The 27928-nt window shown below is 34.8% G+C and overlaps 1 protein-coding gene across 1 annotated transcript in view; it reads left to right on the top strand.

Moving 5' to 3' along the window:
• Nucleotides 1-27928, top strand: part of LOC122162266 (sodium channel protein type 2 subunit alpha-like) — a 68104-nt gene that overhangs the window by 27977 nt on the left and 12199 nt on the right. The window contains exons 10-21 of the mRNA XM_042822440.1: nt 314-520; nt 2624-2911; nt 5979-6359; nt 7275-7407; nt 7983-8221; nt 9142-9315; nt 10892-11248; nt 12886-13365; nt 23187-23307; nt 23655-23809; nt 24805-24978; nt 27095-27217. Coding sequence (XP_042678374.1) covers nt 314-520; nt 2624-2911; nt 5979-6359; nt 7275-7407; nt 7983-8221; nt 9142-9315; nt 10892-11248; nt 12886-13365; nt 23187-23307; nt 23655-23809; nt 24805-24978; nt 27095-27217 — 2832 coding nt within the window. The remainder of the gene's footprint in view (nt 1-313; nt 521-2623; nt 2912-5978; nt 6360-7274; nt 7408-7982; nt 8222-9141; nt 9316-10891; nt 11249-12885; nt 13366-23186; nt 23308-23654; nt 23810-24804; nt 24979-27094; nt 27218-27928) is intronic.

Here is a 27928-nt window from a genome sequence, read left to right as displayed (position 1 = left end):
AATGGTTTAAAGGCTATAATAAAAAGTTATAATGGAGGCAGCAACTCCTATAAGAGATTTTCATTAGTAGAAGTTCTGAACTATTTAAATTACTGAATCATAGTCAGCTGTGCCATGGCAGACACAAAACTTGGATTTTTGCACATATAGCTACGATGTAATATTAACTAATTGTATGTGGAAAAATTAGCATAATCTTCTTGTGATAAAACAGAAATTTTACAATGTATTTCTATCTATACAATAGATGCTACCAGATTATGTAACTGTGTGTAAAAGTCTTCTAAAATCTTTATTATCTCTTTTTTCCCAGACACTACGTGCTGCTGGGAAAACATACATGATATTTTTTGTTTTGGTCATTTTCCTGGGCTCTTTCTACCTGATTAATTTGATCCTGGCTGTGGTTGCCATGGCCTATGAAGAACAAAATCAAGCAACCATGGAAGAAGCAGAACAGAAAGAAGCAGAATTTCAGCAAATGCTGGAACAACTGAAAAAGCAACAGGAAGAAGCTCAGGTATCCTTTTAAAGTAAAACTGCCTTTTCCACTCATGATTGCAATTGGATGTTCACATATGGGAATAGTTTCAGTCACCCACTCCCAAATATTACCACCTATCTTATATATTCTTTCATTTTCCAAAAGATTTTTAAAATTTTAGGTAGCACTTCTTCTGTGGTCTTGAGTAAACTTGAACTCCTGGGCTGTAGTGACCATGCTGTAGTTGAGTTCCTGCTCTGGAGTGACATGAAACAGGCAAAAAATAAAATTGGAAAGCTAAACTTCAGAAAAGCAAAATTCCAGCTCTTCAGGGCATTAGTCAACAAAACATTTTGGGAAAAACATCATTGTTGTCATGGGAAAGGGGCGAAGCAGAGCTCACAAATCTTCAAGGAGGCTTTCCTCAGGGTACAAGAGCTCTCCATCCACAGGTGGAGCAAGTCAAGAAAGAAGGGAAGAGACTGGCATGGCTGAACTGGGTCCTGCTGGTCAATCTGAAGAGCAAGAAGAAAATGCACAGGCAATGGAAAAAGGGACAAGTACTGTTGGGAAGAATTAAGGAAGCTGTGAGGTTGTGTAAAAATGGTGTGAGGAATGCCAAGGCCCAGCTTGGACTGAACTTGGCAAAGGATGCCAGATAGAACAAGAAAGGCTTCTATAGGTACCTCAACCAGAAAAGGAAAGGTCTGGAGGGCATATGCCCCTAGTGAGTGATACAGGCAATCTGGTAACAACAGACAAGGAGAAGGCTGAGGTACTTCACAACTTTTATGCCTTGGTCTTTTCTGATAACTGTTCTCCACGCAGCCCTCAGACATCACCAAGCTGTGGGATGCAGATGACACACAAGAGGGATGGGATGCTATCCTGAGGGGCCTATACAAGCTTGAGCAGTGGGCCCAGGTGTGTCTCATGAGAGTCAACAAATTCAAATGCAAGATCCTGCACCTGGGTTGAGGCAACCCCCAGTACCAGTAGAAGCTTGGGGATGAAAGGACTGAGTGCACCTCTGCTGAAAAAGACCTGGGGGCACTGATGGATGGGAAGCCAGACATGAGCCAGCAATGTACCCTCTCAGCCCAGAAAGCCAACTGTATCCTAGGCTGCATCAAAAGAAGCATAGCCACCAGGGCAAGAGAAGTGATCCCGCTCTTCTACTCCGTGCTGGTGAGACCTCACCTGGAGTACTGTGTCCAAATATGGAGTCCTTAGTACAGGAGAGGTGTTAGCCTGTTGGAGCACATCCAGAGAAGGGCTACAAAAATGTTCCACAGAATGGAATACCTCTCCTATGAAGACAAGCTAAGAGCTGGGGCTCATTAGCCTGGAGAAGGCTCTGAGATGACCTGATAGAAGCCTTTCAGTATCTAAGGATACTGGAGGAGCTACAGGAAAGAAGGGGATAGACTCTTCAGCTGCGTCTGTGGTGACATGACAAGGGGAAATGGTTTCAAGCTCAAAGAGGGTAGATACAGGTTAGATATAAGGAAAAAATCTTTTACAGTGAGGGTGGTGAGGCAATGGAACAGGTTGCCCTGGGGGCTGGATAAGGCCTTGGGTAGCTGATGGAGCTGTGGTGTCCCTGTTCACTGCAGAGAAGTTGGACTAGATGGCCTTCAGAAGTGCCTTCCAACTCTTAAGGATTCTATGATTCTATCATTCTATGATAACTAGTGACGAAAAAGAACCATTAAGGTAAAATTTCAAATTGGAGATAGAAATTGTTTCATTTAGTATGAGAATGAACAAATGATTGAACAGCAAGTTGCCTGGAGATATTGTGGAATCTGCTTACTTGGAGATAACTTGAAGATAAACAAAAGCTGTCTGTACATGGTCCTGGGTAGCCTGCTTCAGGTGACTCTATCTGTGCTGCAGAGTTTGACAAGATGACCTCAAGAAGTCCTTTCCAACCTCAGCCATTCTGTGATTTTGAAAACAGAGATAGGGGAAAATTATAGTTCCTGATAAACTAGTTTCAGTGAAATGGGATCAGTGCTTTTACTTAAAATTCATTTTTTTTTTTTTTTTTAGGAATATCAATAAATAGCAATCAAATAGTGAGTATGTACTTATATAAATGTTGTAAATTGCATATGTGCTTATTTGTCCGTACAGGCAGCAGCAGCAGCTGCAGCAGCTGACTCAAGAGATTATAGCGGAGTAGGTGGAATAGGTGGATTCTCTGAAAGTTCTTCTGAGGCATCCAAACTGAGCTCGAAGAGTGCTAAAGAGAGAAGGAATAGAAGAAAGAAAAAAAAGCAAAAAGAACAAGCTGAAGGTGAGAAGGATGAGGAAGAATTTCGGAAATCCGAATCGGAGGACAGCATCAAAAGAAAAGGCTTCCGATTTTCCATTGAGGGGAATAGACTGACATATGAAAAGAGATTCTCTTCCCCACACCAGGTACCATAGTATTATTAAATGTCTAGTCATCATAGAAACAAATGCCTATAGTGTAGTTTGGTCAGTTCTTGCAAGGTGATTCATTTAATCTTAAAAATCTGACCAGGTTAATACACGCAGTCAAAGATGAAACTGTGTGAATTAGAGAGATTTTCTTGAATTTATCTGTGAAAAATCAAAATAAGATGTATTAATTAGAATGAGTTGTATTTGCTAATTTTGTTAATGAAAATGAGCTCATCAAGATAGCATGAACAGTGGCTTCAAAAAAGGAATTTCATGTTTTCAGTTGGACTTGTGCTACTTTTAGGGTGTAAAGGCTTTGGAATTAACATAAACGTTTACCTGAAATATGGCAAGTTAATTGAGACCTTTAATTGTGTAATCTTAAAGGTGGAAATATATGTGGCACTGTGTCCTCGCATTTGTTCTCCTACATTTGTACACCAGTGACACAAGAAGAGTACCATCTGCATCTCCCATCCATATATTTATTTCATTTGATAGCTTTATCATGTCATACTTTCTAAACTTTTCAGGAGCTTCTCTTCATTTGCCTGCCTCAGACTGTCTTCTCAGCAACTCAGATCTCATTATTCCATCCGTTCTGACCTTTCTCTTCCCCTTTGTGTAACTTATGCCTCTACTCTTCCTTTTATCCCCACCTTCTTGATTCTCCCTGATCTTTATGAATTGCTATCCTTTTTAGCCACTATTACTAAATTCCTTCCTTCATTTTTTTATCCTCTTCTATTCCTATCTCTGGAAAGCCTATTTCATCTCTTTAAGAAGTCACATGCATTCATGTCCTTTGCATGTATCATTTTCTCCAGCTCCCACTCTCAGAGAAGCTCAAACCTCTTCATCTGTTATACTCTTATTAAGGACTTTCCTCTTTTGATCAGACTATGGTGGGAGTGTAATGTTTCTAGACTGTCATTTCTACCAAGTTAACTGTCCTTCCTCTTCCTTCCTAACATACTTTTTATAGCAATGCCTCCACCTTTTTTTTTTCCTTGGTCTGCCACTGTTTTATGCTGTTAATTGTCTGACTAACTACTGTCAAGATTTCATTGCTGAATTTGATTCATGATTCATTCTGTTCCACATACAAAATGTCACATTTATATCTATTGATTTCTACTTCATGTTGGAGTCTCATCTGATCCCTTAGGTGCATATTCTTACTCATGCCTTCATTCAAACTGCAGCCTTATTCAGCTGCAATTCAGTTCATCCATCTGTTAAGAAATGGAGCATACCTCATCTAATTTCCTTCTCTTGCTTTTTTCATTTCAAAATTCATATACAGCTATATAGTATGATAGTCTAGTGATCCCCTCCTCTCTGGTTTTCCAATCCTAGCTCCTTTCCACTCTGAGTTTTATTTACCACACTCAACAGAAATTCAACTCACTACAGTTTTTAATAACCTTTTCCTAGACAAAATGCAGGTTTATATTGTATCTTTAACATCTTCCTTGACATTTCACTTTCCTTCAGTGTGACTGACCATTATGTTTTCTTGAAAACTTAGTCTTCCTAACATTGTTGTCCCCTCTCAGTTCTGGTTTAGTTGTGCTTTAGAAGATCTTTTTACCGCTTTGACAGTTTCCTAAGGGATTTCCACAAGGCCCTGTTGCAAATTCCTTCTTTGTCTCCTTTTTTTCCCCAATTCTGCTCTAGACCACAACTGCAAACTATTTTTAACTTAGACTTATTTCCATGTCTCTATTAATGCTGCATTCATCAAGAATATTGTTGCAAAGAGCACAAAGGTGTCTCATTGTTATTACCTAATCTTCCAGTTAACATACCGACCTATAGACGTTTTCAATACTGTAAAACATACTGTGCTTAAAGCTCTTCCCAACCTACTTTGACTTTCAGTAAGCAAATCAAGTCCCAACTTTAACTGACCCATTACAGCATCCATAACCTCCTGTTAATTTTTCAAGTGAGTTTCTTTGAACTCTTTCTGGTATGCTGCCCCTCATGCTTGGAAGAAGTTCCCATGAGTTTCCACGGAACACTTCATTACTTTCCTCAAATTCCTCTTTAAAACTCTCTTTTACCATGCTGCCTACAGAAAGCTTGACAGGGAAGTGACTTCAGGTGAGCTAAGACCACTGTTTATCATACTCATCAATTTTGCCTACTCATATTCCCTCTCTTTTTGTATCCATCTGTTGTGTTATACTTAGATAGCAGAGTGCCTTTTTGTTCTGCATTTTGCAATGCCTGGAATAATGGGCTTGGATCCATAAAAATAAGTTGCGAAAGAGAAACAAAGACATCGCTTTGCTATGTACCAGCTCTGCTGTTCATAGAGGGTGAAGTCAGATGATAAAATCAAATCTTTCAAGTCAGGAGAATCACTGACGTGAATTAAAGTTGAGCACATAACATAATTGCAAGATCAGAACTTTATTATGACTGATCCTGAGAAGATCTACCCGTAGCAGAACATTTACTCACAGGAGTAAAATGATGAAGACTAGTGAGGATACTCATGCAAAGTTACATGTACACCTTTGCATATTCAGGATAGCTAACACTTTCAAAAAGAAATGAAAACCATATAGTGAACTACTTGACGAGTGCTTGCAAAAATATGTACGTTGTTGTAAACTGGACAGTATTTGGGAGCTATGTCTGTGTGCAGACTGACTCAATGGAAGTTTACAGAAAATTTTATTCAACGTGTCAGACTTGTCCCGGCCAGGGATAAATAGTAGCTAGATGTGCTTATACAATTTATGAACAGTTGATAATAAAACAGGCAGAATGGCAGAGGAAGCAATTCTGTTGAGCAGTTTCTTTTAATCAAATTAAACCAGTCGATATCATACAAATAATGTAGTAAAATAACCGGTCTATGTCTGTCGCTTATGTGCTCTTTGTTTAATACCCAAAAGGAAGTGTGTTAAGGGGGTGTTGTACTAGTTCATTTCTTTGTAGATTATCTTACCCTTTAAGACATATGAACACTGTGTTTTTCCCTGTAAGAAGTCATTACGTCTAAAAGAATTTTCATCTGATAATCGCTGTTTTTATTTGCCTACAGTCTTTGCTGAGCATTCGTGGCTCCTTGTTTTCCCCAAGGCGCAACAGCAGAACAAGTCTTTTCAGCTTCAGAGGTCGAGCAAAGGATGTAGGATCTGAAAATGACTTTGCTGATGATGAGCACAGCACTTTTGAAGACAATGAGAGCAGAAGAGATTCTCTCTTTGTTCCTCATAGACATGGTGAACGGCGCAACAGTAACATTAGTCAGGCCAGTAGGTCATCCAGGACAGTACCTCCTCTTCCAGTGAACGGGAAGATGCACAGCACTGTGGATTGTAATGGAGTAGTTTCTTTAGTCGGTGGGCCTCCAGCTCTGACGTCACCTACTGGACAGCTTTTGCCAGAGGTGATGATTGATAAAGCAACCACTGCTAGCAATGTAAGGAAGTCTGCAATAGCTCAGGCATGATGTCCTCTCCCTGTATAATCAACTACTGTTTCTACAAAGCCTAGTAACTTGGAAATAATTCCCACTTTGTCCATGCTCCTTTCATATATTCCAGTTCAAAGTTGAAGCAGAAACTGAAGCTGTCTAGCTCTCATTAATTAGATATGTGTAAATGTATGTTAGGTCACTGGGAATTAACAAGATAGCAGTAGGCCATTAAATAACTTGGTTCACTATGGTAACTGAAGAAGTTCTGTATTTGTATATCAACCAATATATCAAAATGAAAAAATAGTTATAAAGAAATTACTTAATGGAATATATTAAATGAGTATTTAATCTGCTGACCGTATGTTATATTTTTGATATAATACTATATGATGAGACAACTTACATGAGCTAGAATTCCTATGAAACGGTTAATTTTTTTTAGTGATTTTTTTTTTGTGTTGACAACGTTAATGAATATTTTTCTCTTATTTTGCTTGAAAATACGCATTAGAAAATAACATGAGTTATCCTAAGAAAATACACTTACTCTTTGTGCTTTTATAGCTATCTGTGTGGACTACTTTATTGCCTAATAAGAAAGATATTTATGGTTGAGCTCATTGACAAGCATTATGAAACTTTTTGTAGTTCACAGACTTCTTGAATCTCTTCTAATGTTTCATTCCCAATTCAGCAAAATACTTACAAACACCTTTGCAAAAGAGCAGTCCTACTGACATATCTAACTATTTAGTGAGTTAGGTACACATCATTCTCTTGCAAAATCATAACATAAATGGAGCATCAGGCAGATCACCAAAGTGTTTAAAACCATTATATCTTTACAATGATTTACAGTGTTATTCTTATGAAATGAACATTTGGTAGTCTATTTTATCAGTGTTTTATTTTCAGGGCACTACTACAGAAACTGACTTAAGGAAAAGAAGGTCTAGTTCTTACCATGTTCCTATGGACTACCTAACAGATCCTAGTGCAAGGCAGCGAGCAATGAGTATAGCCAGCATGCTCACAAACACAATGGAAGGTATGTGAAATAGAATTTTTGTAATGCAAGTGCTAGTAAATTCAAAATACACTAATTAGTAGTGTTTTTTTTTAATGGAGCTTCAGTGGGCCTAATGTTACAGACAAGGTGAGATTTGTGCCTGGAGATTGTCTTTTTTTTTTTTTTTTTCTTTTTTTTTTTTCCTGTATGACTGATATATTTGGAAAAGCAATCCTAAATTTAGGTTCTTTTTAAGTGTTTATCCTTTAGAAGCAAAATTTGAAATATTTTATTCTATATAACTGGATTCCTAAGACATATGTCTACTTTACATCGTATGCGAAGCATTTGATTGTGAATGGTCATTCTATATAGTGAATATTTAGTATTCTTTCTTTCTCTACTCTGTGTAAAATATAGTGGGACAGATTATTGTAATTGATAAATGCTGGGTTTTTTTGACTGGACATTAGCCTTGACTGTTACATCAATACAGAGTTTCAAAAATAACTTGGAAATAGCAGAGGCCAAATGGAAATACCCAAGTTTTACTAATAGAATAGACAGATTTTATGAGAAATATATTAAAATGTTATTTACCTTTTTCTCTCTAGAACTTGAGGAATCAAGACAGAAATGCCCACCATGCTGGTATAAATTTGCTAACACTTGCTTGATTTGGGACTGCTGCACTCCCTGGCTGAAAGTCAAACATATTGTAAATTTGATTGTGATGGACCCCTTTGTTGATCTGGCCATTACTATCTGCATTGTTCTAAACACACTGTTCATGGCCATGGAGCACTATCCAATGACAGAACAGTTTAGTGGTGTCCTTTCAGTGGGAAACCTTGTAAGTCTTCTGTGATGTACCATGTATGTCAAATACATTTTTCTTAAATGATACTCGTGTTACCTATGTACATATGTTTAAAAGAAAATGCTGACTAAGTATTTAAAAGGCTTGGAATGGTTGAATTTATATTTAAGCTATGCTGAATGCCTTTCTGTTGACATTTGTGTATTTTTCCATTTGTGTTGTGTGGAGATTAATTCTCCTTTGCAGAAGATTTATTAAGTCAAAATGTATTTTCATTTTTAAATCCTTCAGGTTCCCTCATGGAAGATAGTTATAGAAATTAATCTAATGTTTTTTCTTGAATGAATACTTCAATACTAAATGGAAGGAACCTTCCCACACCTGTTATGTACCTTATTTGTTCCTCCTGGTGTCCTGGATGTTCAAGGGGATATAGAGAGGAAAGATCCAGTGAGCACAGAATATTTATTGTGACATAACAGGAGATGGTGAAAATGTGTGACAGTGCTATTTGCAGGCTATCCTGAAGAAGAATAGTTCTGCTCAATGTTGCTTTTTTCTTAACTTTTTTTTTTTCCTTCTTATAAGATTATTTTTATCCCTAGAAGAAAAAAGCTGTCCTAAGAGCAAAGATGAGATCTGAGGAGAAAATTGGAGTACTAAAATCAGAAGTGATACAATATATCACTGTTTATGTGTGCATATTAGCACACACATGGATAGGAAGCATCCTATTTATCTCTTCCTTGTGAGGTAAACAGGAACTGCATATGTGAGCTTAAATTTGAATTTAATTCCTAACCTAATGTATGAAAATATAGAGAAAGTATTCAGATCCACCATGGATTGCTTACTGAGGATATAACTTTAAAAAAAGTTGATGCTGTTACATTTAAAAATAATAATAATAATTTCTTATTAAAATGGAGTAAGAAACTGTATTTTCCTTGCAGGTGTTTACTGGAATTTTCACAGCAGAAATGTTTCTCAAGATAATTGCCATGGATCCTTACTATTATTTCCAAGAGGGCTGGAATATTTTTGATGGTTTTATTGTGAGTCTTAGTTTAATGGAACTTGGCCTTGCAAATGTAGAAGGATTATCTGTCCTTCGATCATTCCGATTGGTAAATATTCTAATTAATATCTATTTCTATGTTATATTTTTATATTTATGCAGTTATGTCTTTCATTTTTTCAGTAGTATATTGTATATTTGGCTGAATCAGAAGTTCCCTGTATAAGAACTTACAAAATACTAAATTGCATACCCACTAGATGGCAAGTATCTATTATGTCAAGTTTTATATATTACTTTAATAATGTCTGTTTCTTCTTCAATACATTGTAAAAATCAATTCTGTTTGCAGTGAGCATGCTTTAAGAATTACCTTTTTAAATAGTCTTTTGGAGTCTTTTTTAAAATATAGATGAGGGAATAAAGAATGCAAGAGGCACAGACCCTCAGTACCTGTGGCTGAAGATAAGTAAAACACTTACTAAATAACTGATTAATTAATAAAAGTTTGTTGACAGTTTTAGCTGATAAACTTCCATTACCAGTTTGCTTGTATGGTTAGAAGAAAGTAGTGTTAAGATTTTTCTTGGATGGGGACTTTTCATCAGTGGTAACCTTTCTTCCCTCTTCTTTATCATCTTCTCCCCAGATATCTCTACTGTGTAACACATTTTCTGTTCCAAAGCCTCTATCTTTCTCCATTATCTCTGTCAGTTATTAAATAGCTCTGTCATGAATGGGAACTTGAAAAGCCTTGGTCTTGCTGAAGACTAGGCTAGCAGACAATTTAATGTTCAAATGCTCTTTTAAAAAGACATGCACAGTAAGAGAAATGAAACTAAAGTGCCTAGTCATCACTTCCTGCCTTACATAAAGCAAGCCTGAAAATTTTTAAGTAAATTCCCTTTAAAAAGCATGAGGCTTAAATTCATCCCCTTTCTGGTTCTCTGTAATCATTATGTTGTATTTTCCTAAAATTCAGTATCTATATTGATTGACTTCTCACTCAGTAATGGAGTTATGTATTTTGCTTTGAATCTATGTTATTACTTATGTCTTATTCTATTAAATAGGATTTACATTTACATTCCTTTGATTGTCTGAATATATACTATTTCTTTCCAATTGCATTCCTTTTTTTTTTTCTGTTTCAAGTTGCACTTTGATATAACATTTAATTTTGTCCACTGTTTTTTCAATGTTGTTTGACAAACTTTGACACGTGGTGTTTATTTTCCATGACAGAAGAGTTGTGAGAGACTCTTGGCAAGGAACTTCTGAGCCCATCATTAACAACTCTAGCTTGTTTATCTTTCTAGGAAAACCACTTCTTCCAGCTCTCTGACAATTAAGAAGAAAGAGATCTGGGAATGCCTAAGCAGTTATAATCTTGTAGAACTGATCACAACTCACGTGCATTGATTTATTTTTAGTAATATTTCCACAGAATTAACAGAAGTGAAATGAACATAGAGACAGTATTTTTGGTTTCTCATGTGTTGAATCAGGACTTACCAGTGTTTAGTACTATACAAAGAGCTGGTAAGATAAATTTTGTAACTAAAGTTTATAGAAATAGCGTGAGACATGCTCTAAACACATCATAATTAGAATATGACATGTATAGCAATGATTAATTACAGTTAATGATGTGAATAATTGTATACTGCTCTTCTGTTTTGCAGCTTCGAGTTTTCAAGTTGGCAAAATCTTGGCCAACTCTAAATATGCTGATTAAGATTATTGGCAACTCAGTGGGAGCTCTGGGCAATTTGACCCTGGTGCTGGCCATCATTGTGTTCATTTTTGCTGTGGTTGGGATGCAGCTTTTTGGGAAAAGCTACAAGGAATGTGTCTGCAAGATCTCTAGCGACTGCGAACTTCCACGCTGGCACATGCACGACTTTTTCCACTCTTTCTTGATTGTATTCCGAGTGCTGTGTGGAGAATGGATAGAAACGATGTGGGACTGCATGGAGGTTGCAGGCCAAACTATGTGCCTTACTGTCTTCATGATGGTCATGGTGATTGGAAACTTAGTGGTATGTAATCAGTGGGAATTTTTAAAACATGTAAGAATGTATTTCCTGCTTTTCGTAGTTTAGAAATCAGAAATGAAGACTCCAAGAAATCAAGTGATTCATTTGCCCTTTCTGAAAGCCAGGTTCAAGTATACCTTGATAAGCTATGAAAAGTGGGTAGTTTTTTTGTTTTTTTTTTTTAATTCTTTTAAATCTTTAGTGATTTTGTAACCTCTTTAGTAAGATCATAGCTGAATTATTTTAGTAAGATATGTCCATTAAAAGGCCTTTAAAAAAATCCATTTATTAGATGCAATGTTAGACCATTGTTGCAGCCAATTAAACTGCCTAGTCTCAAATAGTTATGGGAAATAGTTGGTCATGATAATATTTATATTGCTGGACGGCTTCTTCCAATTTCAGTCTTGTTTCTGAATCAAAATAATGTGGCTGTTCAATTTTTTCTCGTAAGTAGTTTAGAAGTCATCAATTATTTCTTTCACTGCTGGCATTTTAATTACTCCCAAAAGCATTCTAGAGACACAAGTGTTAAACAGTATGGAATAGTTCCACTCCGTGTCTTACATACAACATTCCTCATTATATATCCCCAAATGACGTTTCAGTACTGGTATTGCTTTCCTGATGCACTCTATATGTCTATTTCTGCAGCACTTCTGCCTTGCTAGCTTTTAACCCTTCTGTATATACTTATGTTTTATTTTTCCTACCCAACATTTCCTACCAACATTTTCAATATTTAATGTATGTCATTAAATGACATACTGGTTTTGAGTAAAAAGCAGCTTGCCCTAGTTATTCTTAATTGTAGTATTTTCTTATTGAGTAATACCATCACTTCTCTCTTTGATACCATGCAAAAAAATTTATAAATATGTCTTAAATTTTATAAATAAGCTTTTTCACAGAGATACCAAAATACCGAGTTTAACCAGACTAATTTGAGACTCCTATGGCATACCTTCTAAACATACAGCAAAACTGAACAGAAATAATTGATAAATATTTGTAACTATCGTTTTTAGTGTAGTTTTCACTTATGCTAACATAATTACATATAGCCCAAATTCGTCTGCTGTGTTTGTATTGTGTAATGACAGTATGAAAAAGCTTCCTAAGACCAAGGTATATCTAAGGATTCTTTACCTTGTAGGCAGTTTTCTGGCACAAAACAAAAATGATGTGGTACAAGTATTCAGGACAAATGTATATTTTGTTGTATCCTGAATTTGGCAAACTGAAATTATGGTCTTCTGAACTGTAGAAGACTGGAATCTGCCTACATTCCCCTTGTCTGTGAACACTGCTGAAGAAATAACTTGCATCTCTTGCATACTACATCATGTTATATCCTTTTTCCTTATGGCATTTTAGAGAGCATACGTGCAAGTCTTCTAGTGTGGAGTAGAAAGGAGAAATTCGAGGGTTAAATTTTCACCTATATTGATCAAGATATGTAATTTAAAAATATTTTCAGCAAGTTATAAAAAAATACCAGAGATAAGAGTAGCAAGAATGTGGGTTGGATGAAGTGCTGTTTATGAGATAATAATTGTCATATCAAATAACGCTTAGTCAAATTATTTCATGACTTAAAAATAAGGGATTCAAAATATTATATCCTTACTGTCTTTCAGGTACTCAACCTGTTTCTTGCCTTGCTCCTGAGCTCCTTTAGTTCAGACAACCTTGCAGCTACAGATGATGATAATGAGATGAACAATCTCCAGATTGCTGTGGCAAGGATTCAGAAGGGTATAGATTTTGTGAAGAGAAAAGTGCGTGAATTCATCCAAAAAGCCTTTGTTAGAAAGCAGAAAGTTTTAGATGAAATCAAACCTCTTGAAGACCTAAACAACAAAAAAGACAGTTGTATTTCCAACCACACGATAGTAGAAATAGGAAAAAACCTTGCCTACCTTAAAGAAGGAAATGGAACTACCAGTGGCATAGGCAGCAGTGTGGAAAAATATGTTGTTGATGAAAGTGATTACATGTCCTTCATAAACAACCCAAGTCTCACTGTGACAGTACCAATTGCTGTTGGGGAATCTGATTTTGAAAATTTAAATACAGAGGAGTTTAGCAGCGAGTCAGACCTGGAAGAAAGCAAAGAGGTAAGACTACTTCTATCTTAAAAATTCTCTGATTCATGTTAGTTTCCTAAAATTACTAGTGTTGAATAAAAAACTATACTTAATTATTGTACATAAGAGTATGAACACTTTTAAATGTATTTGAGATAAACTGATGTTAAGATTGCAAATTTTGAATGATAGTGCAGTATTGTACTTAGCTTAAAAATCAAGCTAAGATATATATATTTTCAATAATATTTTCTTTTTCCCCCTATTTATTGTATTTATTCACTAAGAAGAAAAAGGACCAATTCAATAGCCTTGGATAACGGAAGTCTTACAAAATGTTGGAAAGAGTTGTGCAAGTTTCTCCATATTTACTTAATCAGCATAGTTATTTGCTTCTTCCTGCTTTCTGGAGAGCTTCCTATCAAATTAATAGTTTATTCTGATGCTTTTAACCTTTTTGATACAATTAAAAAAAAAAAAAACCCACAACCGTTTGGATACATCATATTGCTGCTCTGGACTGACATAATTAGATAATTTCATATGTATCACTAATAACCATCTGATAGTAGCTGAACTGCTGAAGAAGTGATGTCCTTGCACTGAAAAGTTATAAAGCTTTATTTCTCAGTACAGTATCCTTTCATATATCTACTCACTGTCATTTTTTTAAACTTTAACATGTTTGCATCTGTTACCTACTGTGAAAATAATAAAAGGCACCTGTGGCACAACATGGTGCCCAATGGATGACTCCAAGCTAACATTTAGTGAGTAGCAGAGGATGTCAAAGCTTTCATTACTGTTTTAACCCAGTGCTCTGTGCAATTGTGTATGGTGGAGGCACACCACGTCAACTGTAATTAGTCTGTGCTATGCTCAGTACTAATGCTAGTTCATTCAGGATTAGCATGGGCATTTTTGAACAGTACTGCATGCTGTGATACAGACACAAACAAACAGAAAGATGTTCATAATGGATTTCTTCACACTTGAATGCAAGGATATGAATATGGATAAGATTCTATTAGTTCTTACTCCAAGATTCTTGCACTGTCTGCATCACACATTTAGTCATATTTTTTTGTCTCTCTTCAGTCTATTCTTTATTGTTCTTTGAAAAATATTTTTTTACAGATTGTCTGCATTACTGTCTATCTTACTTTTCATAAGCATGCATTGCATGTACAACAGAACAGTTCTTTTAGTTTGGCCTTTAGTTATTTTGTGTAATAAAGAGGTTGATTATGGAAAAAGTTCTTGGTCTTCAGTCTAGTATCAAAGATTCCATTCTATCCTGTTTAGGATGAGAAACAGAATCTTTTTCAGGCACCTTATGAGAAATAGGGCTAGCATATTGTTCTGTCATTCCTTTCTCCATTGTTAGCATTTCAAACTTTACTGCTGACTAAGGAACAGCAAATTCCACTTCTAATGTAATTAAATTCTGCCTGACAGAGAGATTTCCTGTTATGTTTGCACGTCATAATAATGGCACAGGTTATTTTTCTCTCTTGTAAATCATGTAGTTTCTTGGCACAGGCCTATACCTTCTGGGTTTGTTCTTTTTTTTTTTTGTCTTTCTTATCATCTTCAAGTAGATCTATGATTTTCAGTCTTTTCATTGCTTAACAACTAGTGATATCCAGAGGATGTACTGAAAGTTTGGGAATAAAGGGCCGTAAGTTAAATTTCAGTACTAGGAAATGTAATACTTTGGATTTCTTCATCAAGAAGAAATATTTATTGCTATCTTAGTGGAGTAACAAATATTAGCCTGTATTCTGCAGTGGTTTGTAAAGTTAGCGTAGTATTTCAATCCATTTCAACAGTGATGGCAGACTAAGACGTTATTGATAGAATATTCTAAATATTGCAGTTGGAAAGTATGAAGAAGATATTGTTAGTTTATTTTGCAGATATATTGTAACTGACAGTGACGCTTCAGATGATATTATTGCATGATGGCACTGAAAGAAAATTTTCTGACAGGTGTAGTATTGAGATGTTAACTGCTAAGTCCTGATAGGATCAGAAGCTTGCACTCAGGAAAACATTAGTCTAAACTCCCCTCTCCTCACTTCTTTGCTCTCCTGCCCACATCCTCGTATTAGTAAACCATGATTTAAGGTGTGCTGTAATGCTTTCCCTGCACTTGTTCTTTTTAAGGTTCTGAAGCTATGTACATAGTAGCTGAAATATTATCAAAATGAATTATAGCTCTGATAATTTTTAATTGACTACTTCTCTGTGAAAAGTAATTTGGAAATGTAGTTGAATTGCACTAATTAAATACTCTCTGTCATTCCAATAACAGGAAGAAGTACTTTAAACATTTTCATTAGTGATTATTAAATTATTTTGATGAAATCTGAATCTGAAATCTACTTTTGAAAATGTAGGGAAGTACTCTCCATGTTGAATCTGCAACTATTGCACAGAAAATGATCTGTGATTCACTGAGCAAGAAGGAACATGACTTATGGCAGTGCCAGTAAACACTGACATCTGTTTTGAGAAATCTTTCTCTGCTACAAATTCTGTTTTTAAAATTTTAACATCAAATAGTAGATAAAATACTCTTACTGCAGTTTTTTATCTCAATTCTAATTCCTACTCTTCACTAGATGATTCTTACCAACTATGTTTTTTGGTGATGAGAAGAATAGAGGCGTATTAATTACACAACTAAAGCTCTGGTCATGAAATTAGCAAAAGATGACTTTTTTTTTTTTTAATTAAAAAGTGACAGCAGATGACTTTTTGTTCAAGAGTTCATGTTTTTTGTCATGCCATGATGTGCCTTTATGTGCCCTAACATGCCCTCTCATGTGATCCCATTTATGTGAATCTGCTGTTGCTGACTGTTGATCTGCAGACACCTTATTGCTTACATATGCAAATTAGAGGTGCTCAAGATAGAAATTGGTACCAAACCACCTTCAGTTAGCAGAATACCAAACGAAAGGCTGCAAGGTCATCTGGCCAGATCCTGATGAGAGAGTGTCTGTTTGCTTTTATGCATGTCTGTATATAAACATGAATACATGTATTCCTTGTGATGTAGGGCAATAAGATGAATTTCTACAGAACAATTATAATTTATTAGCAAGTTTTAATTAAGCATGTTAATGTTTGGTGAATCATTGTTATAACATACATCTTTTCTAGTATTTTGATGAAAATAAAAACTTGCTTATACCCTTCTAGAAACAATACATACAATATTGCACATGCCAGCAGGTATGAATTTACGTTGTGAAAAGCTGACCAGAATTTTCTAGAAGATTGTATTTGAAACCTAAAAAGAAATAATTGTGAAAACATTGTGTCCATAGGAACTTTACTGGTTGAATACATTGCAATAACGAACACACCCTAAATAAACCATTATCATAAAAGTAGGCTCATTAGCATATATGGGGCATTATGCTGAGACTGTTATCCTGCTCATGAAACTATGTAGACTTGAGACGCCCTGCTGCTTTCCAGCATGAAAGCTGTAAATATATGTTTTCATTTTTAGCTTTTTAAGTACTATGGGGATGGTATATGTAGAAAATTTTGAAGTGCATGTATTCTGCATAATAATTAGATTTTTATTCTTAGTATAACTTTCAGGCTCACAACTATGGCGTGCAGAATTGCAAGGTATTTTTAAATGCCTTAAAAATGTGATATCTCCTAGTTCTGTTGCAGCCATCACAATAGTGTATATTTTACTTTAGGCAGCATTCAGTAATCTAAAAGATACTTACTGTCTTGTATTCTCACATATACTCATATTATTCTGAACTACTGAGAAGTAAATGTATTGGATCTTTACTCAGCCAATATAATTGTATAAGAATTTCCAGCGCAAAAAAAAACGCAGAGGTGCTGTGTCCTGAACTTCATTTCCTACCATTCTTACTTCTCACAGGAGTAGAACCAAGCTGGATCAGTCAAGAGTGCAGCTCTGGTACTTTTAGTCGAGGCAGAGCATCGTGTCACCAATTTTACACAGGTTACCTACGCAAATTATACATATATATGTTATATAATCACTTTTTAATGGATATTGACTGGCCTGCATGTTTTTCAGCTAACCTGTCCCATTCATTGCAATAAAGTACAAACATGCACAGCTGCTCTCTGCTGAGCCACAGGACTTGCATCACAGCATGGTCAGGCGAGATTGGCAGCCCCTACATTTCTATGGTTTAGATGCCATACTTTTCATTGTATTCTAACTGTATTTGGCAGTGCATGCTATGTACCTTTGCCAATCTTGTTGGTAAAATTTTCAGGATTCTAGTTTTGAAGGGTTTTCTTTCCTTTCATAGGAAGACAGAGTGTATAATTCACCAACTTTCTCTTAAGAATCTTAATAAGACCATTTGTAAATTGTGTTGATAATGAAGGGCTGTTAACTGGTTTGGAAAACTTTCATAATATTGTATTCTAGATTGTAATGTTGGTAACTTGCAAGCTCATGATAGCCATCATTATTTTTTTTACAAGTTTCCTTAGAAATGCTTTTTTTCAGTAGTCATGTAAGCATTTATTTAGTTTGGAGGTTAATATACAGTACTTGAAGCACCATTAAGCATGAAATCATTTAATTTCCACAGTCAAAGCATGTGACCATCATTTGTTTTAAAAAAAAAAAAAAAGCTTATACTAAATGGGTGTTTGGCTGGTCAAACATTCAGAGATCAGTTCTGCTCTTACTTACACCTACACTTACAAGTGTAGAGGTGCAAAGAGAAAACTGATGACAAAAATCTGACCCAATTCAGTCTTTCCATAGCTCTTTAATTTATGCTTACAAAAGACTACCTCCCCAGACATCTAAAATTGTCTGCCCTGAGAAACTTGAGGTTATTCTTACCTTATGGGTAACAAATACAGTTCAGCAGTCCAGTGAGTGAGTTGCAGTGTTTGGACCAAAAGGTCTTCAGTTTTAGTATGATTTGTATCTCACATATTAAATGTGATCCTAACATTTATAACACCGTGGTGCAATATAATGTTGCTTTCAGTTTGGTAAAAAAAAAAATAAAAAAAAAATGTAGAGTTAAAATGCACTTATTAAATAGCTTTTTCTTCTTTTCTTCTCTTTTGTAATGATAATTTACATGATTAGTCATACTTTGATTTACAGATATTCATTATTCAAAATTCTTTCCTACTCTGAAAAATTAAGTCTTTGGTTTGTTTCTGAATTGATCACATCCCACTGTCATATTATGTGTCATAGGGAATGATAGTAAATTGTGAGATATTGTTTCACCTTGTAGTTAACTTAATTAATCTTTATAGACAGCAGTCCCATGCTGTTTCAGAAATATCCTTCCACTATTTGTGGAACAACAAGTCTGCTTTTGCAAATATTTGCACTGCTACTTATGATGCTTTTGCCTTCATTGAACACCCTTGCAAATATCTTCATTTATCAATGCTCATGAATGAGTAGGATAAAGTAAATATGAATATCACTACAATTCAGAGAGGACTGTAATTTAAGGATCATGCTTTTCTGCAGTATTTGCAAAATCAGCATATAATCATTAAGCCTTGATTCACAATGTTCTGGGTTTTCTTGAACTGATGGAGTTATTATGCCTTACTGTATAAGCATTAGAAACAGTGACATCCAAATTCTGCTTAGCTATACCAGTGGAACTACAATGATATTTAGCCACCTGGTCATTTTTGTAGGTTATGTAGCTGTACGGGAAACAGACTGTGTACGTTTGAACATCATGTTACTATACAAGACAGAGATCATCTCATCTTCATAGTGACATACAAATAGTACAAACAGCAATAAAAACATGTATTTCCCATTATTTAACATTTTCACAGGTTTGGGAGGAATGGAAATTAATGCAAAGCAAAAATAGTGGTTTCCCTTAATGCCATCTTACTGCTTCTGTCTATTCTGCTCTTTGCTCCTTCTGTCACTTAAATTTTGATTTTAACAGCTATTAGTTGCATCCTGGCCAATCATGAAATTTCAGGTTTCATTAAAAGAGTTTATCTAAGAGCTGTTTAACTTCTCTGTGATAATTATCATGGAAATAAAGAAAGAGATATTAGAAGCTCAAAGTGGCCTGGCTGTAAGTGAAGCAGAATTGTATGATGCTATGGGATGTTGTGAAGGTTCAGAAAGTAATTTATTTCAAAAACTTCCTGACCTAAACTTGGCTGCTGCTTTTTGCAATGCTTCTCTGTTAGGCAAGCTGCTTTCCACTTTTAGTTTCTATCTTGAAAGCTAAACTAAAAACTCTCTCTCATCCTGTACTGTATTGCTGATGAAAGCATGACTGGCAATGCTATTGGTAAGCGTGACATAAAAGATATGTGTAGCTATGATAATCAGTATATCGCTGCTTTTGAACCATGTGTTACTGTCTTCTGTGAAGACATAAAGTAGATTCTGAGTTTTTGAAAAGTAGATTCCTCTGAGAATAATTTCCTTATCATGCTCTTCAGAAAACATTTTTTTTTTTTTTTTTTTTTTTTTTTTTAAATAATCTAGCATCATAGTACTTGAAGAGTGTCTAATAGTTGATAAATATCCTATAGTCTGAATGACTAAATACTTTTGAAATCTAGAGGCATGGTATCAAAAAAGGCTCAGAAAGGACTTGCTAGCATTATCAAAGGTAAACTTTGGTATTGATGATTATCTTGTTGTTACAGGTTCATTCTTTTGAAAAGCTGTATACATATGTGGTATATAGCATTGCCAAAATCCAGTCTTTGTAATGCTGCTGAGCAAAGAAAAGAGTTTGCTGGGTGCAAAGGTAACTTTGAGATATGTTCTGGTGAAGAGCTGGGGCATATGCTAAATACCCAACATATCAGGGTCTGCCACTGAGGACAGCTGATTTTTTTTACTGTGTGGACACTGAAATTCCAGTTCAGTGAAATAAAAAGTCTTTTTATGTGCTAAAGCATATGGACAAGACATAATCAACAATAACATGACTTATTCCCAGGTGAGTCTTTATTAAATACATAGAAATCAGTGCAATGTCCCTTGGTAAGTTGCTCTATAACAGAAGAGAAATTGGCTGTGAAATATATGATTATTACTGACAACTCTTCTAGGCACACTGACCTCAACTGATTTGGTGAGATCTTAAGATATAATATCATAGAACCTTCAGAGCTGTTTATAATGCATACAATTTTTTATAATTATACAAAATGCTGCATAATGAATTTAGTTTTAAAACAAAAACAAAAAAAATAACCATTTATGTTGAAAAAAATAACTGTTTTTCTTCCCTACATGATACTTAATTATTACTGAATTTATTGAATAATATTTGTAGTCTACTCATTCATCTGTTGATCTGTGTGGAGTTAAATTCAGGTGTACAAGAACAGCATGCAAAAGAAATACTGTTACAGCAACAATGGAAGATTTAACAGAATTGTTGGTGGGAAAAGGCATTTTATTGTTGTGTTTCAAATATCAGCTGCTGATTTAATTTAGCATTTTTCTGTTTAGCTTAACTTCTGTGATTATTATTGCAGCTCTTTACAAGAAGCATACCAGATTTTCAATGAGAAGAGGCTTGTAAGATAAAATTCACCGTAGATACTGCCCCACAGAAATAAAGATGGCTTTCTGATGTACCTGATAATTGACTGTTCTACTGTCTCATTTTCTAGCTTTTCTTCCTGATCATTTTGATCCCTCCTAATTTTTCATATTGAGTTATCTATTAGTGTTGAGCGTTTTCAATAATAGGAATTCATTATTCCTACTTAAAATTAACATGTTGATTAAGCTTACTGCGTAATATCTGAGTTACTAAATTCTTCCTTTTTCCTGTAAAAGAATGGACAGGACAGTAGGTCCTTCAAATTTATGTTTTAACCAGATCATGATTTTTGTTTGCTCTGCTACTACTGCAGCATTCTGCTAAAAATGCTGACCAGACTGGAATGATGCAAGCAATATTTTAAGAAAAGTTTACAAGCAGATAGTCACTTCTCAGTTTAAAAGTGATTTATTGTATAGTATTGATAAGCATTAATTTTGATACCATATGTACATTTATTTGGAATGTACCTTGAGTTTACAGTGTTTTTGCCCTTTTCTCAAACTGATGATTGACTTCCACTTATTTTTATATGCTGTGGTCCTTAATTACGGAATAAGTATTTATCCCATACTTTCCATCTTCACCATTGTAGAGGCAGTATTCCATAATGACCAAACTGCCATGTGTTGCCTGCAGGTTTGAATTAGATTGCAATGGGAGACTTTTAAATGCTAATCTGCAAAAAAAGTGTGCATCCATGCGTGTACATTGGAAATAAACTTACAGATGCTATATGCTTATGCACAGACTTAAGACATGAATATGTAAACGTTTCAAAGAAACGAAAAGGGTGTGGATATCGCTGCAATTATCTGCATAATATACCATACAATAAATGTTTTGGTTTGCTTTGTCTTCCTTCTCTAAAATGTGGTCTATGAGTGTACCATGGTACACAGAAATCGTAGTTAAGCCTGTGTCAAAATCATGGTATATTGTCAAATGTCTTTTGATAAATTCAGAATGAGTGAGAAACAATTTTTTCTTTGCTTAAAGAACGTACTGAATCTGGGTGGCAGCATAAAATTACCTTAAAGTTTTACGTTCTGTATTCACATACTATTACTGTATACATTTCCTTTACAAAACCTTTAGAAGTTAGAGCTTCTTGAACATGTTTTAAAGGAATAATGCCTCTAACTTAAGTTTTAACTGTCAGCAAACATGTCTTTAACGTTTCCATGGATCTTACCTCTGTCTAATATTATTTCCCCACAGAATGTATTTTAACTCTGCTTACATCATTCCCTTTAAAAAATTAGCTACTTATCAGTGCAGCCATTTTACTGATGTTATACTTCACATAGTGATAACATTAGAAGAGTCATAGAATGCCATGATCAAACTACTTTTACTTATTATAGTACTCATATTTGTCTGTTGCCAACACAATATCATGGTGTGAAAGAGAAGATTTGGATTATATTATCAGTATGATTAATTGGTTCAGTATTGTATTATAACAATATTGTTTTTAAAGCATTTGTTTTCACTTGAATCCTCCAATAGTCTTTTTTTGTTGTTTTATAGTTACTGGACATGTATGTGTACTGTAACAAAGTAATAAGTAGTTTCAAAGTGCACAATAAAATCAGAAAATGCATTGGCAATAGAGAATGCAAAATAACAGCTACTGCTCTTAAATTAATGTGATGCTCTGTTAGAAATAGAAATTTATCCTGTACAATTCATAATATGTGTTTTCATGTCAATGATAATTAAAAGTTAATATTCCAACTTTTTAGATTATACAGTTTTGATAGAATAACATTTACTTGGGACATGAAAATACATCTATACAGCTTGTTCTTGGTTTGGTCATGACTTTGGAAAAGTTATTTGTATTAACACAAATTATATGAAGTGTGATCTAAAATGCAGCCACATGATTGGAATAATAAAGCAGTACAAACTGTGGAAGGCACCCATTCCTAACTTATAGGAATTTTTTTTAAGATTTCTTGTATGTGGCTCAGAATACTAGTCTAATTATTTCAGCAATTCCTTATATGAAAACATGAAAATATTTCATTGAGGGGGAATACATAATACAATTTTTCTAATCTTGTGACCTCACCTGTAGTAGAGCAATTTGGCATTATATATTGTATATCAAAATTATTATTTTAATTTCAGAGCATGAAATACATGCAAAATATTTTGATATGCATTTCAAACATTAACGTCTATTCAAAATAATTCAAATTTGAAAAAATAATGGTATATGTGGGTTTTAATTCACAGAAATTAAATGCCTCCAGTTCATCAGAAGGTAGCACAGTTGATATTGGACTACCTCCAGAAGGGGAGCAGCCAGAAGTAGAACCTGAAGAATCTCTGGAGCCTGAGGCTTGTTTTACAGAAGGTAGGAAAAGCAAAATATATTCACATGATAAGGCCTAATTTTGTTGGTGTGGGCTGGGTTCTATTCTCAGTTGAAATCAATAAGCTGACTTGTGATTACAATTATATTTTTTTTGTATGAGTATCTCCTTCATAGGTGCTGTTGTGGTGCTCACTTTCTCCTTGATAGATATTATGAAAGTTACAGAACTTCTATTTCAAATATTGAAACTAAGGCCCTCAAATATTCAGAAAGATACTTATTTACAGCCATCTATTGCAGTAATTCTGAAATGAGCCAAATTGCTTTTGTTCATCTGTAATTCCTATTAGCCTTTTTTTGACATCTCAATTTATTATCACACTTAGGCTGTGTGCGAAGATTCAAGTGCTGTCAAGTCAGTGTCGAAGATGGGAAAGGGAAAATCTGGTGGAATCTTAGGAAAACATGCTATAAGATTGTTGAACACAACTGGTTTGAGACCTTTATTGTCTTCATGATTCTCCTCAGCAGTGGTGCGCTGGTAAGTTAAGATGAAACAACTATGTCTATTTTAGCAAGCATTTGGAGTTACAATTCATTTTATAGCTACAGTAAACATCAGAATTTAATATCCAATTCAGTGATGTTCTAATGCCAATGTATGTGAACAAATATTTGGCATGTATTGTGGTGAACTTGTAAGTTTTCTCTCAGGCTATGAAAGAAATTGTTAGATGAGTTAAAAATGTAGCTACTGTTCATGAAAATAAGAAATCAGCTACATCAGTCTGGTGCTCACATCTCCATATTCTTTTTATATACTAGTAACTCTTTTTTCTCAGAGGAGATGCATAGAGTATGATTTGATTGCAGAGCTAGGAAGATATGAACAGCAACTTGAATTGCAAAATGAGATGTAAGGTATAATGATTCAATCAGGTTTTTTTTGCCAAATTGACCTTAAATCAGGTACACTGAGTAAGTACAGAAGCAATTAGTCTCTCATAGCAGGAGCAAAATACAGTGCGCTCGCTACACTTGCATTTCAGGTCGCAGTGATTCACTGTTGATATAGATCTTTCCTTTTGAAATTTCTGTTTAGAATTGCTTTGTGGGTTGTGCGTATAGTTTGGGTTCAATTACTCATTTCTCAAAATTATATATCACAAGGCATTATTAAATTTCTAATGTAATATGAATAATTTTGATATAAAGTTTTGATACAAAGTTGGAACTGTCAAAGGGAAATCCTTATGCCAATAAGCTATTGCTATTCATGGAAACGAATGAAAATGTGATTTGGAGAATAGTATTACAGTAAGTTTCATGAATCATTGTCCAGCTCAGCTGAAAGATGAGCACTACAGTGTTATGAAGACTATGGTATTAAGTGAAAGGATTTTGGTAAGAATTTTGGTAAGAATATGTGGCTAATCATCACGTATATCTTTTCAACTCAAATACTCTGTTGGGTACTATATCCTGCATTGCAAATTAGGAAGTCATTTAATTATATCCTAAAAATCTTTTTCACAGGCATTTGAAGATATATACATAGAACAACGTAAGACTATCAAGACCATGCTGGAATATGCTGACAAAGTTTTTACTTACATCTTCATTCTGGAAATGCTTTTAAAATGGGTGGCTTATGGCTTTCAAACCTATTTCACTAATGCATGGTGCTGGCTGGACTTCCTCATTGTTGATGTATGTATTCTTTTCCATATCATGTACCACAAGCTCTAAAAATCACAGGATTATGTGTTTAGATAAACATACTGCTCGAGCCAAAGGAAGTTCTGTTTTAAAATTGCTGTTGTGATTTACTTTATAATTCTGTTTGGAAAAGAAAAGTTATACAGATGTACTTCTTATTCTAGATTTTTTTTTCTGATATTCTGTAGTTTTATGAAGTTATTGAGCTTTATTGAAAGTATGCTTTTTTGGTAATTTTGCTGTGTGGAATGGATGTTGCTGATCTTCATGAGTTTTAACTCTATGTGGAATTTGAGTATTTGAAAGCAATTGATTTGAAAGTTTCTAACTTTCTACTGCTTTAGTGTGTATCCTATCACTTAGTGTGATGAAAGAAAAATACTGCTAGGAACTCTCAGTACTACTCAGTACTTTTGTGCTTTTAACTGTATCACATATGCAACCTTAAGCAGTCACTTAGAGAGCTATAGCTGAGCTCCCTTGAAATGGGTACTCCAGAGATTTTCAAAATGCCGCACCACCAAACAGATCACATTTTCTGAAGGACCTAGTGCACAGAGTATTGTAATTTCAAGTCTTAACTGCCAAACAGTGTATGCATATTACTGGGTAGCAAAAAATGGAAGACTGCAGATCTTTAGCCATGTAGCAGACATCCATTTCCCTTCCATCCTCAATATCCTGATTACATCTGTCTGTGCTAAAAGGGCATCACTCAGTTCTGCATGTGAAATTCCCATAGAATGCAAGGTAAGAGCGTGTCTTGACTCTCTTGTTCACTTGTTCTGATCAGCAGCAGAATTCTGTAGAAACCACTGCATACCTCCCTAGCAGTACAGTATGATAGACCAAGAAGTGTTTATTACACAGAGCTTGGCAAACATTCTAATTTTATATCCATACCATCCCTAGAGATCCTATGCTAAAATATGTCTAGGTGCCATGTTAGAATGCTGTGGTTGAGTAAACCCCTGTGAAATATTTAATGGCATAAGATTATGTAAATCTTCAATCAGTAGTGTTCTACAGAGGCTTCGTACTTTACATTGTCACTCTATGTTCACTGTATTTATCAAAATTATTCAATTCTTATTTGATAATCTCTGGTTTAGTTACTGCAGTGAACTTTATGAATATCTTTCTGAGATTTTCATGGGAATCTTTCTCTATAGCAATTGTTTGCATGGAAAAAAAAAAAAAAAAAAAAACCCAAAACCACAACAATTTCCAGAGTATTTTTTTCAAGTGTTACGTTGGAGGAGTGAAATAACTAAGCAAAGAGGTTAATGTGGAAATGACAGAAATGAGAGAACAGGAAGGCCGAAAGAGGCATTAAATTGCAGTAGATGTTAAAAATTTTCTTTACTAGGACCATTCCTTCCAAATGGTCTACTATAAATACATTTTTAAGGATTACTGATGAAAGGTAATTGTATTATTTATTTTACAGCTATTCTGTTTTATTTAATCATCTGTCTGCAGACCAGACCAGCATTACACAAGTCAAAATTGATGAAGTTGTTAAAGGATTCACAGGGAATGTAATGAAGTGTGGATATGCCTAACAGTGAAGTTCCCTACCATTATCTAACAAACAGTTGGTTATCAGTTTTGATTAGTCTTGCTAAATCTGAGCAGCACTGGTAGCTACAGCTGTTGTATAAGATTTTCTGGACACTAGAAATTTATGTTTGACCAAAGGCCAGGTCTGAATGTAGTTTTTGAGAGCTTTTACATTCTCAAGTTCTGAAGATAACATGGAAAGTCTTGTCCTAAATTGAGCATTCCAATTCACCCAACTTCTGCAAATTTTCTTTTTGCATGCGACTTCATTTTTCATTAAATACCACCAAATATTGGCTGGTTTATGTGAATTTAGAAGACATTTGTATACCATTCTACAAAGATGATTTCATCAACAGGTACCTAGGATATACTTTTATTCTGCTTTGTCTGACTTAAAAACTTTCTGCATTACAGAAGGATTCCTAGAGAAAGAGGTCTACCCTTGAATCTTCTTTGAAGTTCAGGGCACATGTCATCCCACCATATGTATCAAAGGATATACAAGATGAATGAGCACTATTGCCTTTCTGTTTTTGTGTAGGTCTCTTTGGTTAGCTTAACAGCTAATGCCTTGGGCTACTCAGAACTTGGTGCGATTAAATCCCTTAGGACACTAAGAGCTTTGAGACCTCTGAGAGCCTTGTCGCGATTTGAAGGGATGAGGGTAAGAAAAAATGAAAGAATTTGAAATAATGCATGCATACACAGAAGCAATGCATGCAGAATAATCAATGACAAATCCATGCAAAAATGCTGCACCATCATCTTATATATTTTACATTTATCACTAACATATAAGCAAAAGACTTCATCTGCTTATATGAATTCATGTGTTATTGCACACATTGTAACATTTATTTAAGTTTGCTGGCCTTTCAGCAAATTTCATGTTTTCCTGAAGGCCCAAGGGTTTATCAACTGCATGGATCTCTGGAATTTTACTACATGACTGAATTTATCCTATGTGATTAAATCCTCTTACAGCTGAAATAGTTTTAAAAAAATCAACGTTTCCTCATAAAAGTATGAGCACATATACATATATATGCATACATGTGTTTTCCTACAAGTATAGAATGTCATATCCATAGTCCATCAAAAATCTTTTAACATACTATTATGAAAATACTAATTGGCAATTTCTGTTACAAATTAAAAATTTTGTTATGAATCCATATGTAAGAAAATTGGCAGTGATAAAATGCCTTCACTCCTTCAGAGTAGATGACTATTGCATTCTACTTGAAACAGCATTTGTAGCACGCTGAAGATGGAGCTGATGTTTTCTTTTATGATTTCTGGCTTAAACTGACTGTTTACTGCTTTCTGTATTGACTTTAAAATGTTGATTGTAATCTGCAGAGCACTAAGAAGG

This window comes from Centrocercus urophasianus, unplaced genomic scaffold (assembly GCF_019232065.1).
Source record: "Centrocercus urophasianus isolate 14NV4802_14NV808 unplaced genomic scaffold, USGS_Curo_1.0 seq_20, whole genome shotgun sequence".
NCBI lineage: Eukaryota > Metazoa > Chordata > Aves > Galliformes > Phasianidae > Centrocercus > Centrocercus urophasianus.
The sequence above is the reverse complement of the archived record's forward strand: the minus strand, read 5'-3'. Positions and strand labels throughout refer to the sequence as shown.